Source organism: Stegodyphus dumicola, chromosome 9, assembly GCF_044657685.1.
Source record: "Stegodyphus dumicola isolate Sdum_Otavi_A_Nest chromosome 9, ASM4465768v1".
NCBI classification, from domain to species: domain Eukaryota; kingdom Metazoa; phylum Arthropoda; class Arachnida; order Araneae; family Eresidae; genus Stegodyphus; species Stegodyphus dumicola.
The window spans coordinates 99,475,952-99,488,802 of NC_140776.1; the positions used below are offsets into that span (position 1 = coordinate 99,475,952).

At 30.7% G+C, this 12,851-nt stretch overlaps 2 protein-coding genes across 3 annotated transcripts in view; one reads left to right on the forward strand and one right to left on the reverse strand.

The window, feature by feature from the left end:
* The window catches only part of LOC118187728 (metal cation symporter ZIP14-like), a 177,234-nt gene that overhangs the window by 69,553 nt on the left and 94,830 nt on the right, over window positions 1-12,851 (forward strand). The gene's annotated exons all lie outside the window — the stretch shown is intronic.
* On the reverse strand, window positions 5,072-5,743 carry LOC118202049 (F-box/LRR-repeat protein 6-like). The gene has a single exon (XM_035374207.2). It carries the CDS (start codon window positions 5,741-5,743, stop codon window positions 5,072-5,074), a length of 672 nt encoding a protein of 223 aa, XP_035230098.2.

Genomic DNA, 12,851 nt, shown 5'->3' on the forward strand with positions numbered 1-12,851 from the left:
CCACTGAAAGAAAAACACGCGCAAAGAGAAACTAATACCTCGCGCAGACAGCCGATTCTTTCAACAAAGGAAGCGCATACTGATAATCCTTTCAAATGCAAAACACCAAAGAATGGCAAGAACATAGTAGTAGTGCTTTCAAAAAAGGCATTTTACCTCCTAACATGGTTAGGTTCATTAGATTATGGCTAAGAACATTAAGCTATATGCTTATGGGAAAGGGTGTCTTCATGAAAGACTTTTACGGGAAACTGTATCGCATGTACTCTACACATGAGAAAAGCCATGAAAATTCCCATGTAGTTAGCCTATTCATAGTGATTTGAACTTGACTATCAGTTCTAGAACTGAAATTAATAGTAGTTTGCAGTGTTATCAACTAGGCTGCTGGTAAGCCCTAATTCAACTGTATAATAACAATAAAAGTGTTTGCAAATGCAACAAGAAATGCTGCAATTAGAAAAAGGCAACAGAAATCTTATACATGAAATTAGTGTGAGAGATATATCAAGTAATAAATGGAATTTTGATATATTTCATAATCAACTTCCAATTAGGTGTAACACTGGTGATGATTTGATATCATTGCTAGTATTACCCTTAATCAGGTGTTAAAAAGTCCTGTTAGCCTGGAGTCAGTTAAAAAAAAAAAAACACATTAAAGCGGAAATACCCATATTATAATCAAGAGAAAAATATTTTGAACAATTTACTATTATCTTCAACTAGTTTGATCAGAAGATCAGTTCATTACGTAAATGAAATCAGTAAGCAAAACCGAAAAAACACACTGTAAATAATGAAAGAATTCAACATCATTAAAAATGGAAAAGTTACAAATAACATTAAAGTTACATGTTTATAAGAGAATATGACATTGTAAACTAAAGCACATGCAAAAAAGTCAGAATTTTTTCCCTAGCAAAATCCATTTGGTGAACATCATCTTTCAACATTGCTGATAACCTTAACATTTTGATTTTTTCTTTTTGTGCCCATTTGCCCTACCAGTGGCTGATGTTAGTAGTTTAAGCCAGACAAGCAAGCTGACTGCATGGATGATTTTCTTTGAGTATAACATGAATATGACCCAGTTTTCCTTAGAAATACCTCAAAGAAGGCAAATGTCCCTTTTGTGCTTTGTCTTATCCAAATTACCTAACCTAACTTTTCCATACCCCTAATAGCCAGGCAGGGTTTAGCACTAAGCATTTTCTGCCTGGTGCAATCTCTGTGGGTTATAAATTCTGCTCTCAACTGCATTCTTAAATTCTAAATCTCTGTCGCTATAAATTCTGCTGCCCAGTGCCTCTACTAAACCATAAAAATATTGCCATCCCTAAATTTTACAGCTCAGTGCTTCTCTAAATTCTAAAAATTTTGCTGCATCTAAATTCTGTCGCTCAGTGCAGAGGCACCTGTTGCCCCACTTCTGGCACCAGCCCTGTAACCAAGAGTATAATTTAACAAGGTGAAGAATTTTATGGAAACACTTGATCAGATACAGAAAATTACAACATTCTATATATACTAATGACTAAATATATATGTGATATTAAAAGCACAAGGAAAAGCCGGAGCAGTGTTGATGTGTGCTTAGATCCATATTGAAGAAAAATTTTGATTGCGTAGTACGCTAATAATGTTAACTTGATAATATCTAAAGAACTTGGCAATCGAGGCAGTTTTAATTCCATTTTTATTTGCAATTGATATTTGCGGCCGCAATCACTTGGCACTCTAGTTGTGCCTTTCCACAGAAGATTTACATTTTTGATATTGTTGAGATAGAAAGCAAGCCAGCGAAATTACATCTTAGCACAGTACAGAGCAAAGATGAAGTGCGTAGTTATGCAAGGTGGAAACACGCAAAGAGAAAAGTTTTGGTTTGCAATTTGGTGATTGGTCAAGAGACATCTGCATTAAAGGTTATGTAAGATCGCATGATTAATTTGAATGACGCAGTTTAGACTTGAGCGCTATTAGTAGGACAGATAGATGAAGTTTCTAAATGAAATAGAAAATAAAAGAGGTTATAGTGAATTAAATTTAGAAGTTTGCTTTCATATTTTTTATCTTACATATATACATATATTGTTTAATTTTCGGTATTTAAAATCCTACTGATTAAGAGATTTGTGCCATGTCATACGAAAAAAAAAAAAAAAGATACTACTTGTGTAATTTTTGACAAAGGAAAATCTATCAACAAATAGTTTGATTCAGCTTCAATAATAGACAAACACCATGAAAAAATGCACTCATAACATCTTCGTCTTAACTGCAAATGGCATAATTTGGCATTGCACTTACAATACTAAGGAATATGTAGCCCCGCTTTATGTTTGACAGGGCAGCTTAAATTTTATGAAAGAAGATATGTTCCCTATTTCTCATTTTCCCTTACATTTTGAAAAAATGATTTAAAATTTGCAATTTGCCTTCTCTGAAACAGCATGCAGTGGAATATTGAAAATTTTGTATTAAAAAAATGCATAATTATACATAATAGAGATTTTATTTGAAAATGGGCAAACAAAGGTTGAGCTCATATTTATTTTTAATGCTATATTAATAATTTCCATCTAATGATTATCTAACAAAAAATAACTGAAAAGAATCTTTTGCCAGAATGGTTCACAGTTGTTTGGTCAGATCTCTGCCAGCTTTCATGATTGGTGGGAAAGTGCTGTATCAAAACATCAATATCAGTTATTAGGCTACCAATGACAGAGTAGTTAACATTGCTGACAACTGATAATTTGCCCCAGGTTCAAAACCAGGCGATTGGCTTGGCTGCATAGTTGGTTTTCCCCAATAAACATGAATTTGAGTTAGACAGTCCTCCACAAAGGCACCCCATTTGCTTTAATATACATAAATAACCTATTAGCATAATAATAAATAAATTTATTTCCAGAATTTAAAATTTTTCTTATAATATATAAACTTTTATTTTAATAACTGCTTCCCTTTTTCTCATATTTAAATAATCAGCATACTGCCTTCCACTAGAATTTATATGAAAAAATAATTGCAAAATAATCCTATTCTAAAATCCAAACTGGTACTTTGAGCTTTAATTAATAACCCTTCGGTTTTACAAAACTCTGAGAATACTAGAAAAAGTAATTTTCCAAATTTACATAATGTAACCCTTTGCTGATTTGCAAAACTAGCAAACAGTTTTGATGTAGAATAATTACTTCTTAATTCTCAATTTAAGAATATGCTTCTTAATGATAAGGGATAAGTGTACAGGTAAAATATGGATAGAGATATAGAAAACGTATCTAGTTGCTATCCACTTTAATCAAAATCTTGACTCTATTTTTTGCCTTCTTTTTTAAAAAAATATCTCTGATTATGGCATTCAGTTAACTTAAGCATCAACAATTTTGTTATTATGGGAAAATTTGCTTTAATATACATAAATAACCTATTAGCATAATAAATAAATAAATTTATTTCCAGAATTTAAAATTTTTCATTACATTACAAAAACATGGAATAGTAAAATAAATTAAGCGTAATCCTATTTATTGCTATATAGGTTAAAAAATACTTTCTCTGGAAATACTAACCTGAATCCTTGGCAGTTGTGACACCTCCATAAGAAATTATAAATTAGTAGGAATACCTTTCTTCTGCAAATCCAGTAAGTAATCAATTATTAATAAAAATACTAATAATAATACCGATAAATTATTAAAATAAATACCAAGCTTGCAGAATTTCATGATGTATCTCATGAATGTCAGTTAAATTTTCCCATAATAAAAAAAATATTGTTGCTTAAGTTAACTGAATGCCATAATCAGAGATATTTTTTTTAAAAAAAAGGAGGCAAAAAAAAAAAAAAAAAATGAAGAATGAAAAAAATTTACATTCAATGAAGAAAAACTGACTTCATATTAGTATGAAAAGCATTTTAATAAAAGTAGAAAGGTACAAAAGTGAAACCTGAAGATATGAAAGGTACAAAACTGAAACGTGAAGATATGATAAACAGCACTATAACTTCTTAATTTTTCAAAAGGTTTTAATCTTTTGAAGACTATGTTTTATAGCTTTTTACAATAGAAATTGTACACTTTTATCTTTATGAAATTTACAATGAGAAGAATGACTTCAGAAATTTAACATCATATAATTAATAATAAGTTGTTTAAATTCTCATTTATTTTTGATTAAAAATGATTTGAATATAAAAAACAAATTATTAAACATTCAGATGATATTCTATTCTGAATTTTAAAAACATTAATATACTTTGAGCAAGCAATCAGTTTGCAAGTCACATAATACAATGAAAATTGGGAAAAAAATCCAAAATACTTATCACTGTTTCATTATGAACATAACCATAAAAACTAGTATACAAAATTTCTGATAATTTTCCCATTACTGAGATCAAAAATTTGATATTTTATGCTTAGAAGCTCTTCTTTCATACTTTGTTAGGACTGCATACAAGTGAAAGAACTTCACATCTCAAAATAATGCACTTTAAATTTTTAAAAAAACTTTGTTTAAAATGAAATGTAGTTAATTGTTAAATTTTTTTACATATAATGAACATGAAATTTATACATATGATGAACATGAATTCTTACATATGATGAACACTGAATACTTGAAATGTTATGATAGACTATTAGCTTTTAATTACCTATTTCAGTATTAATTTTCATTAAAATAGTTCTTATGATATATTTTTCAGTGCAGTTTCATTGAATGCAGCATGATTGACTAGTAAAAAAAATTCTACATTAGATGTCTCTAATACCATATCATTTCATTTGCAGCGAGTTTCTTTTTCACACTCTTAAATTTTATGCGATGAAAAACTCTGTACTGTACATAATTATGTCCTACCTTTTAAATGTACACTCTGGTTAACTAATTTTCAATATTTTCAACACATAGAACATGTGGAAACATATATACAAGCATATATCTTGACGCTCCATATCAAAGCTATTTCGTTTATAAAATTTTCTCAGAATTGATACTATGTGAAATTTTCTTCAGAAAAATACCTGTATATTAAGTTAAGCCTTTGATTTTTCTATTCATTTGATTCATCACTGAGCATATTCATCACATATTCATCGTATATTTTTTGTAATAGATATTGCAACTCTGTTTTCCCAATAAACGCTTGTTTCATTCCCCTTTGAAGCTTGCGGCAAGAACTCAAACGTAACACTTCTAAGTCATCACACCATTCAATAAGTTTCTTAACAGTAAATGCAGTTACTTGAGTGCCACTCAAATTTATTTCACGTACACATGATTTGCTTCCAGGAGGAATAAGGCCTAATATTGCTTCATTAATAAAGTCTCCTTTCATACCGGAAATATCTATAAACTTCAAACTATGATGCCATTTGGTACATAATTCGTACACATATTGTGAAGCACAAATATTTGATTTAGTAAAAATAAAATTTTCTAAGAGGTTAGCAGGTACTTGGAGTAAGGTTTCCACATTTAAACATAAATAGCCTTGAAGTTCCAAATGCTGTAGTTTTATCGAGTTAAATAAAATTTTCCTGATTTGCTCATCTGTAAAATATCCACCTTCGGTCATAAGTGAAAATACTTCTAACTTTGGAAAACCAGGCAAAGAAATGTTTTTTTTAACTTGCATCTTTACAATAGAACCCATACCTAAAAGTTTCAGGGAATAACACTGAGCTTGAAAATCAAACAGAGGAAAATGAACGCAACAATGCATGTTCAAAAGAGATAGCTGTTGTAGATTGGGACAACAAGCAGCAATAGTCTTTAAGCACTTTTATGCATTTCCTAGGTAAGTGTTAGACAAATTGATCCCAGTTAAAGCTGAACCAGGAACAAACAAAAATTCTTCAATTGCTGCAAAAACAATAGGTAACTGAAACTTGCCTGAAAAGTCAATTTCAGACAGATTAAAGCAATGATTAATAAGACTCTGAAAAAGATTTTTTTGTGATCTCCTAACTTGATTCACATTTACATACTTTAAATTTGGGAGCCCATTAAAAATCTTATCAAATTCTCTTACAGAATGAAGATCATTACTACAACTGAACTGAAGTATTTCAGTTTGGTGTAGATAGCCTTTTGAAGACAGTTTCTTTAGCTTCGAGAATTCTAAATGTCCATCAAAAGTATGCCACAGATAACTATCCAAGCAGGCCTCTTTCCATTCCAAACACACAGGTGCCACAATTTCTAGGAGGCTTTCCTGATTTTCTGTAGTCAGATAACTACGAAAAATATGTACAAGAATCTCTCTTGGGAGATTCCTCCAGGAACCACTTTTTAAATTATGGCATGAAGCTTCCATGTTGTAAACAGTTCCCTAAAATATAAACATAAGGATGATAATCACAGTTATAATAATGTTTTGCAATCAGATCTAAATACAACACAGCAGGTATGCTTCAATAAAATTGTTTAAACATTTATTTCAAAACTTCTAATTATTTTATGTTTTGCTTTATTCATAACAGAGAAGAAAGCTGAATAACGCAAACGAGAGTTGTTTACTTCTGCGAATCTGTATTACAATCATTTCTCCAAGTCATACAAATAAATGTACACCCGGGCCGGAGCTAAAATGGGTGGTACCGGTGCAGCATAATTTAAGAGCAGCAAAATTTCTAGACTTTATAAAGGAACTCGGAGGCAGAATTTTTGTGTCATACAGTTTGCGCCATGCGTACGCCGTGTATTTTGAGTCTTTTACTGCGCGTTCAGTGCAAGATCGGAAAATTAATGAAGAACTTAGACTTTCTCAGCCGAAGGGATCATTAGCTGAGAAGGGTTATTAATTTAGTTTTGGCATTTTGCGCCGATTCACGTTCCGTGTTTACTAACTTTTCAAGCTGTTGCCACCAAAAATTATCGCCCTGAAAATAAATAATGAAGAATCTGCATAAATGTTTCTCGCACTGTGATAAAACAACGGTACCTAGAGCCATCAAATTTTGAATAACGTAATCTTCCACAGAATATGGGCATTTGGAAGCCCTAGTTTGGAAATTGGAATTTGTTGTATTATCGATTTCATATTTTGTAACACTTTAATGAATTTTGAACTAACAAACTCAACGATTTCAAAGCGAGCAATGGCAGCACTTACGAGAATTTTTTTTTTTACTTCCAACGCGCGAGACTGTGTATCGGAAATTCTAAACATATGCTCATTTTAAAATTGTTTTGCGTTATTGCTGTTGAATTGAATTTAATGCTTTAAATGCGAAGAACATGATATTTAATAAAAAAAGGTAACACAGAAAACGTTAAAAGAACGTCTCTTTGGGCGTAATGTAAAATCTGAAAGCATTCAGATTTTTATTTTGCATTCTTTTTTTCTGTTGTTGTTGTTGTTACTCCTAAAAATTAATATACATATATTATTATATTTGATCAGTTTTTTTTAAATTCTTTGCATTTTTATCAAGTAAGTCAGCTGAATGTTTTCTCATTCCGCTTTTCTGAAATTCATGCTTACCATACTTACATTATCATACTTATACTTTATGACTTACTTTTTTCTGGTCACTAACTACTAAAAAGTTAGTGCACTAGACAAAGATATTTCCAAATAAATGACCAACACCCATGGGCGAAGAAAATTCAGTTGCGGGAGCAGGCATATCTTACTACTTACGAAAGTAGGCGTTCGTCATAAAAAATTGTGCAGTGATAAGCAATGACACACACACACAGATCGTATTTTATTCTCGAGTGTCAAGATGTAGAAACATCATTAAATTGAAGTATGCAGGCAGGTGCACTGAGTTATATGGCAAATGCAGATGGTGATTGCAATATACGCTAGTAAGAGTGCAGGATAAGCAGTAGTGAGACATCATGAAAATGGCGCGAAGACAGTTCGAAGCTGTGAATGGCATAAGAGTTCGAAGTCCTTTAGAAGTATGCAGTAGCTAGATAGGCCGTAAAAAATTCAAAAGTTCGTAGAATCATACGATAAAGTAAAAATTCATACAAAATAATTAAAAAATGCAATAGTAACATAAAAATCTTGAATAAAAAATGGTTCTTGATTAACATAAGTATAAGCTGCAACACAAATAATGGGATAGAGTCCAATTTTTCTATCGGAGAAAATTAAGCAAAGTTCATGACCTGTGGTTGGTGCGAAAAACATTCAGAGTTACCATCATGACGAATTATCATACTTATTTTTAATTTGTAATCCAGATTTAAAACCCTGACTTTCGGGCAAAACGATTTGATATCAATATGCACCAGCTACCTATTGTCTTTCGAGTTTCTGTTCTTAAGATATTGAAGAATATTGTCTGTTGCTTTTTGTAAGATTTTTATTGTGGTTAGCTGTATGCACAAAATATGAAGTGATAAAAGATCTTTCTTTTTTTTTCAATGTACAAGAAGATATTTAATCACAATCTTAAATTTGTTTCTAATGGCTGACGTTATGATCGCAAATTATTTGCATTCACAATTAGTAGCGAAATAAATTGTTCTAAGAATGTGTAAAACAATTATTTGTGATGTAGCTGCTTGCATAAAAAACTGTTTTCCTTGCCTTAACATTTATATAACTCGTTATTCTCTTTCTGCGCTACTTAATTAAGCGTAAGCAGAATTAATTTATTAGTTTTAACAGTGTTTTTTTCGGTTTTGTTGCAAAAGTGTTTTCTGATGTATCAGCATAGTTAGAGAATCTTGTGGCATTTTTCCGTTAGGCACCTGCGAGTGATTTTGACTGATTTTTTTTAACTGTAAACTATTTGTAGAAATGAACGAGGACAGTAGATGAGAGAAATATTTACAAATATCCTCTAGTTTGACAGGAAACATTTCTTTTGTGTGCATGTGTCACATTCTGTCTTAGTGTGTGTTTGGCTTCCCTTTCATAGGCGCCATAAAGCATGGCAGGTGAATAACAAAGAAGTATCAATCTTTATTTTATGGCATCATTACAAAATTATTTCCTCATGTATAAATGTGAAAAATGAGTCTTTGTTTAAAAGCAACATGTCAGTTTCATGTTGAAATAATTTTAATATCTGACTTGCATATGCCTCTAATCCAGTATTTTATAATACTTTTTCAGTCAAAGTCAAATTTCACCCTTGATGTTATTTTTTAAAGAATAGGAAGTTTTTAAGATTATGAAGCCAAAATGTACAATAGCAAAAGAAATGTAGTTTACATTCAGAATATGGGTCAATAAGAGCATAAGTACTGTATTTTAAATTTCAGATTGAATGGTTATAGAGACTAGGAATTTGGCAAAAGCTAAATATTTCAGGATTTAAAGTGATAAAATAATTGATGGCATCTTTGTTATGAAGATTGTAGAATTTTAGACTTGTGATGAAATCAACTGGCATTTCGTGTCTCCCCTTCCAAAAGAAAGAGGGGGCGGGGAAGGATATTCCTTATTTAAAATTCTGTCATCTTAGGGTACAGGTGGGTATGTTCTTGCTGGTTCACTGGCAATACATTATTGATTTATTAGCTCATATCACCAGAATGTAAAATAATAAGAGAGTATACAATATTTGTATATTACAAAGAACTTTTTTTAAATGTTAGTCTCTAGCTTGAACTAATAAGATTTGATACTTATTTTTATGGGCTTTTAGCTGAACCTTTGCAGTGATATATTGCTGACTCATTTTCACATGAGATACTGTCAGTCTTCCAGTGTTATACAATATTTGAGCTGAAAAAGGCATGGAATTACATACATGAAAAAATAAAGAAAAAGTGTGAATAAATCCAGTTGTATAATGATTGCTGCCCAAATAACTGTTCTTTTCTTAATTTTTTTTTTTTTTTTCACATTATCTGCTGAACATACAGCAGTTGGAATTCTTTCATTTTCTTCAGTGACCTTTTATTTTAATAGGATGCAAGATTATCTTTGCTAGAGTTCTTTTAACATGTTGATGGCAGCGTGGATATTCATTGTCCTTTTCATGCGGCGGCGCTTGAATTAGCGGTCTATTTTGTGAATCCCTTTAATGAAGTAATAATAACCAAAAAGAAAAACATTTTTTTAATTTGTACGAAGAATCCAGGAGGAAGACGAGAAAGCGATACAAAGAATGTTATAAACGCTTAGCAAGCCTAAAAGGTACTCAGTACGCCATGAATAGAGCAAAGTAAGTAACAACATATTGTGATAATTGTAAGGGTAAGCCGGTACTTTGTTTAGCCTGTTTTAAAAAATTCCATAGAAAAAATTAATCATATTTAATAAGTTTCATTTTAAGTTATTTGTTTTGTAGTGAATGTTTGATTATAATGTTGAAATGTTAATGTATACTGTTGAATAATTAAAATAAAATTAAATTTTGTACTACATATTTTTTTATATACAAGCGTAACACACGGAACAGACAAGTACGACTCACCAGTGGGTCAGGCCGTCATCAACGTGTTAAGGCAACCACATTATAAATAGTGTCTTAGATTTTAGAGTGAAACTGTGCCTCATTTATATAAAAGTAACAAACATTGAGTAGAAATACAGGCATACTTTAAAACATCTTAAGACCTCGCACTAAGTAAAACGTGATTTGAATGGTCAGGTACTGGATGTGTGGCTTTAGTATATAGTAATGTTTCATATTTAATTAATGGATTTGTTTCTAATGGGATACTCTGTATACACATCTTATCTGCTTTATATATATATGCATGGATAAATGTATAAATAAATAATACATCTATATATAGTTTCAGGCATATACACTACTATTATCCAGTGCTTGAGCAATTTTTTCATTTGCTGCTTTTCTTTTTACTTTTTCAAGTACTTTAAAAAAAATTTTTCAAAAACTTTTAATTTTCTATTCCCTTTCAATAGTACTTAAAAATTATGATACTTAAATAGTACTTAAAAAGTACTTCAAACTGTAAATCATAATTTATTATATTGGCTTTCTCTATTTTACTTTGAAATATAGGAATTTTAATAGGAGTATTCCTCTTTCATTCTTATGATTTTATATACATATACAGTACAAAGTCTTACATCCAGACTTCGGCGATTCCGGATTATAGATCATCAATTTAAATCTGGTAAGATGGCATGCAGAAATTATAAAATTAAAAATATGAAACTGTAATTTATGAAATAAAGAGCAATTATGTTCTAAAGGGTATCAAAATTTACAAAAAAAAAAAAAGCTTAATATTTATTTGTTTACTTTATTAAACATTTCTTTCAATGGAAGTTGTTTAAGTTGCTTCATTTTTTGTGCTAATACTTTCTCTTTAATTCTATAAACAGACATAATTTCTTGTTCAGTTCCACTGTTCAAGTCCTGTAATTGCTGTGTCGAGAATACCGATTAACTTGTCAATCAAAATTTTTCATTTTCAATAATCTCTCTGTCACTTTCTTCACTATCGAAAGCGGTACATTGAAACGCTGCCAAAGGATCTACGCTTTGTAGATCCTTTGGCAGCTCCAGAATCGGAAAATCTTTTTGACATAATCGAAAATTCAAGCTTAATTTTATAAAATTGCTTTAACAGTCTGCAAAAAATAATAAGCCGGATCCAATTAGAAGATTAAGGAACAACGTAATGTGCAACATTAACTGAAATAGATTAGATAATTTTAGCCTAGCTTATACAGTCCATTATACATTAAACGTGCATACGTAAATGTCATATGCGCACGTGTAAATGCATTATGCGTTTAAGCATACGCAGAAAGTTTGTAGCTTTGAGGTCTTTATTATGGATGTCTGAATTAAAGACTTTGTTCTGTATACCATATAAGAAATGACATATTTTATGAACTTAAAAATTTTCATTATTGGATGAAATGAAAAGTTCATCATGTTCATCTTCTGTTATATCTTCAGGCAAATCATTGTATTCTGTTTCATCTTCACCATTATTTTTACTCTGATGCATAAATAAATAATCATCATCTATTCCATCTCTCACCACCACCAATCATCCTTGCTGTAGCACAATTTCATTTTCTTTCACAAACTGAGCGACTTTGCATTTGAAACCAGCACTTTGTTGTTTCGTTCGGCAGGAACCATATTTACTACTACTAAAAAAAAAAAAAAACCCACTAGATCAACCATATTTCAAATAAAGCAAATAGGATTTATTAAAGACTGATTTTCACTTCAAAATCACGGCTTCAAATGACTTCAGAAAGAGAAAACATCTTAATTCAGGTTGGAAATGCATTCTTCTTTTCTAGAAACCCTTGAATAGCATTCTTTTGGACATTTGCATTGAATACAACCCATTCTCTTTGCAGGAATATTTACTCCCTCAAGCATTTAACCTATACACATACTAATCCTGTTATCGCTTGTGAATTCAATATATTGTTATTCGAAAGACTAGAACAAATTTTCTAATAAGTGACCTCAAAAGATAAGAGCATGTATTTTTTAGGTTTCTTCATGAAGAATTAGGTGTGTGTTATACAGTGAGTATACCTAAAAATTTAAAAATATAGCTTGAAATTATAGATGGGCATTATATGTTCGAAAATACGGTATGTAATAGATTATTTCTTTCAAGTAAATATCTCTTGAATGGTTTGAGATTAACAAATGAGTCAAACAAGGTAGTCTTTCAGAATGCAATAATAGGTTCCAATAGAAATGTTGGAAATTGAAATTTTTATATAAGATCTTATAGGGGGGAATATCAGAAACATAAATGTTAGTGACAAAAATGCTTTACACATCTAAGTTATTTAAAAAATTCCTGATGCAATCAATTATTTGAGGAACATTGATTAAAATGTTTGGAGACCAGTGCTAGAGAAAATTGTAAATTTGTTTCCTGACAATAACTTTTACCAATGAGAA

Excerpts from the sequence above, each read along its gene's own strand:
- LOC118202049 (XM_035374207.2), bottom strand. The coding sequence starts at position 5,743 with ATGCATTGTTGCGTTCATTTTCCTCTGTTTGATTTTCAAGCTCAGTGT.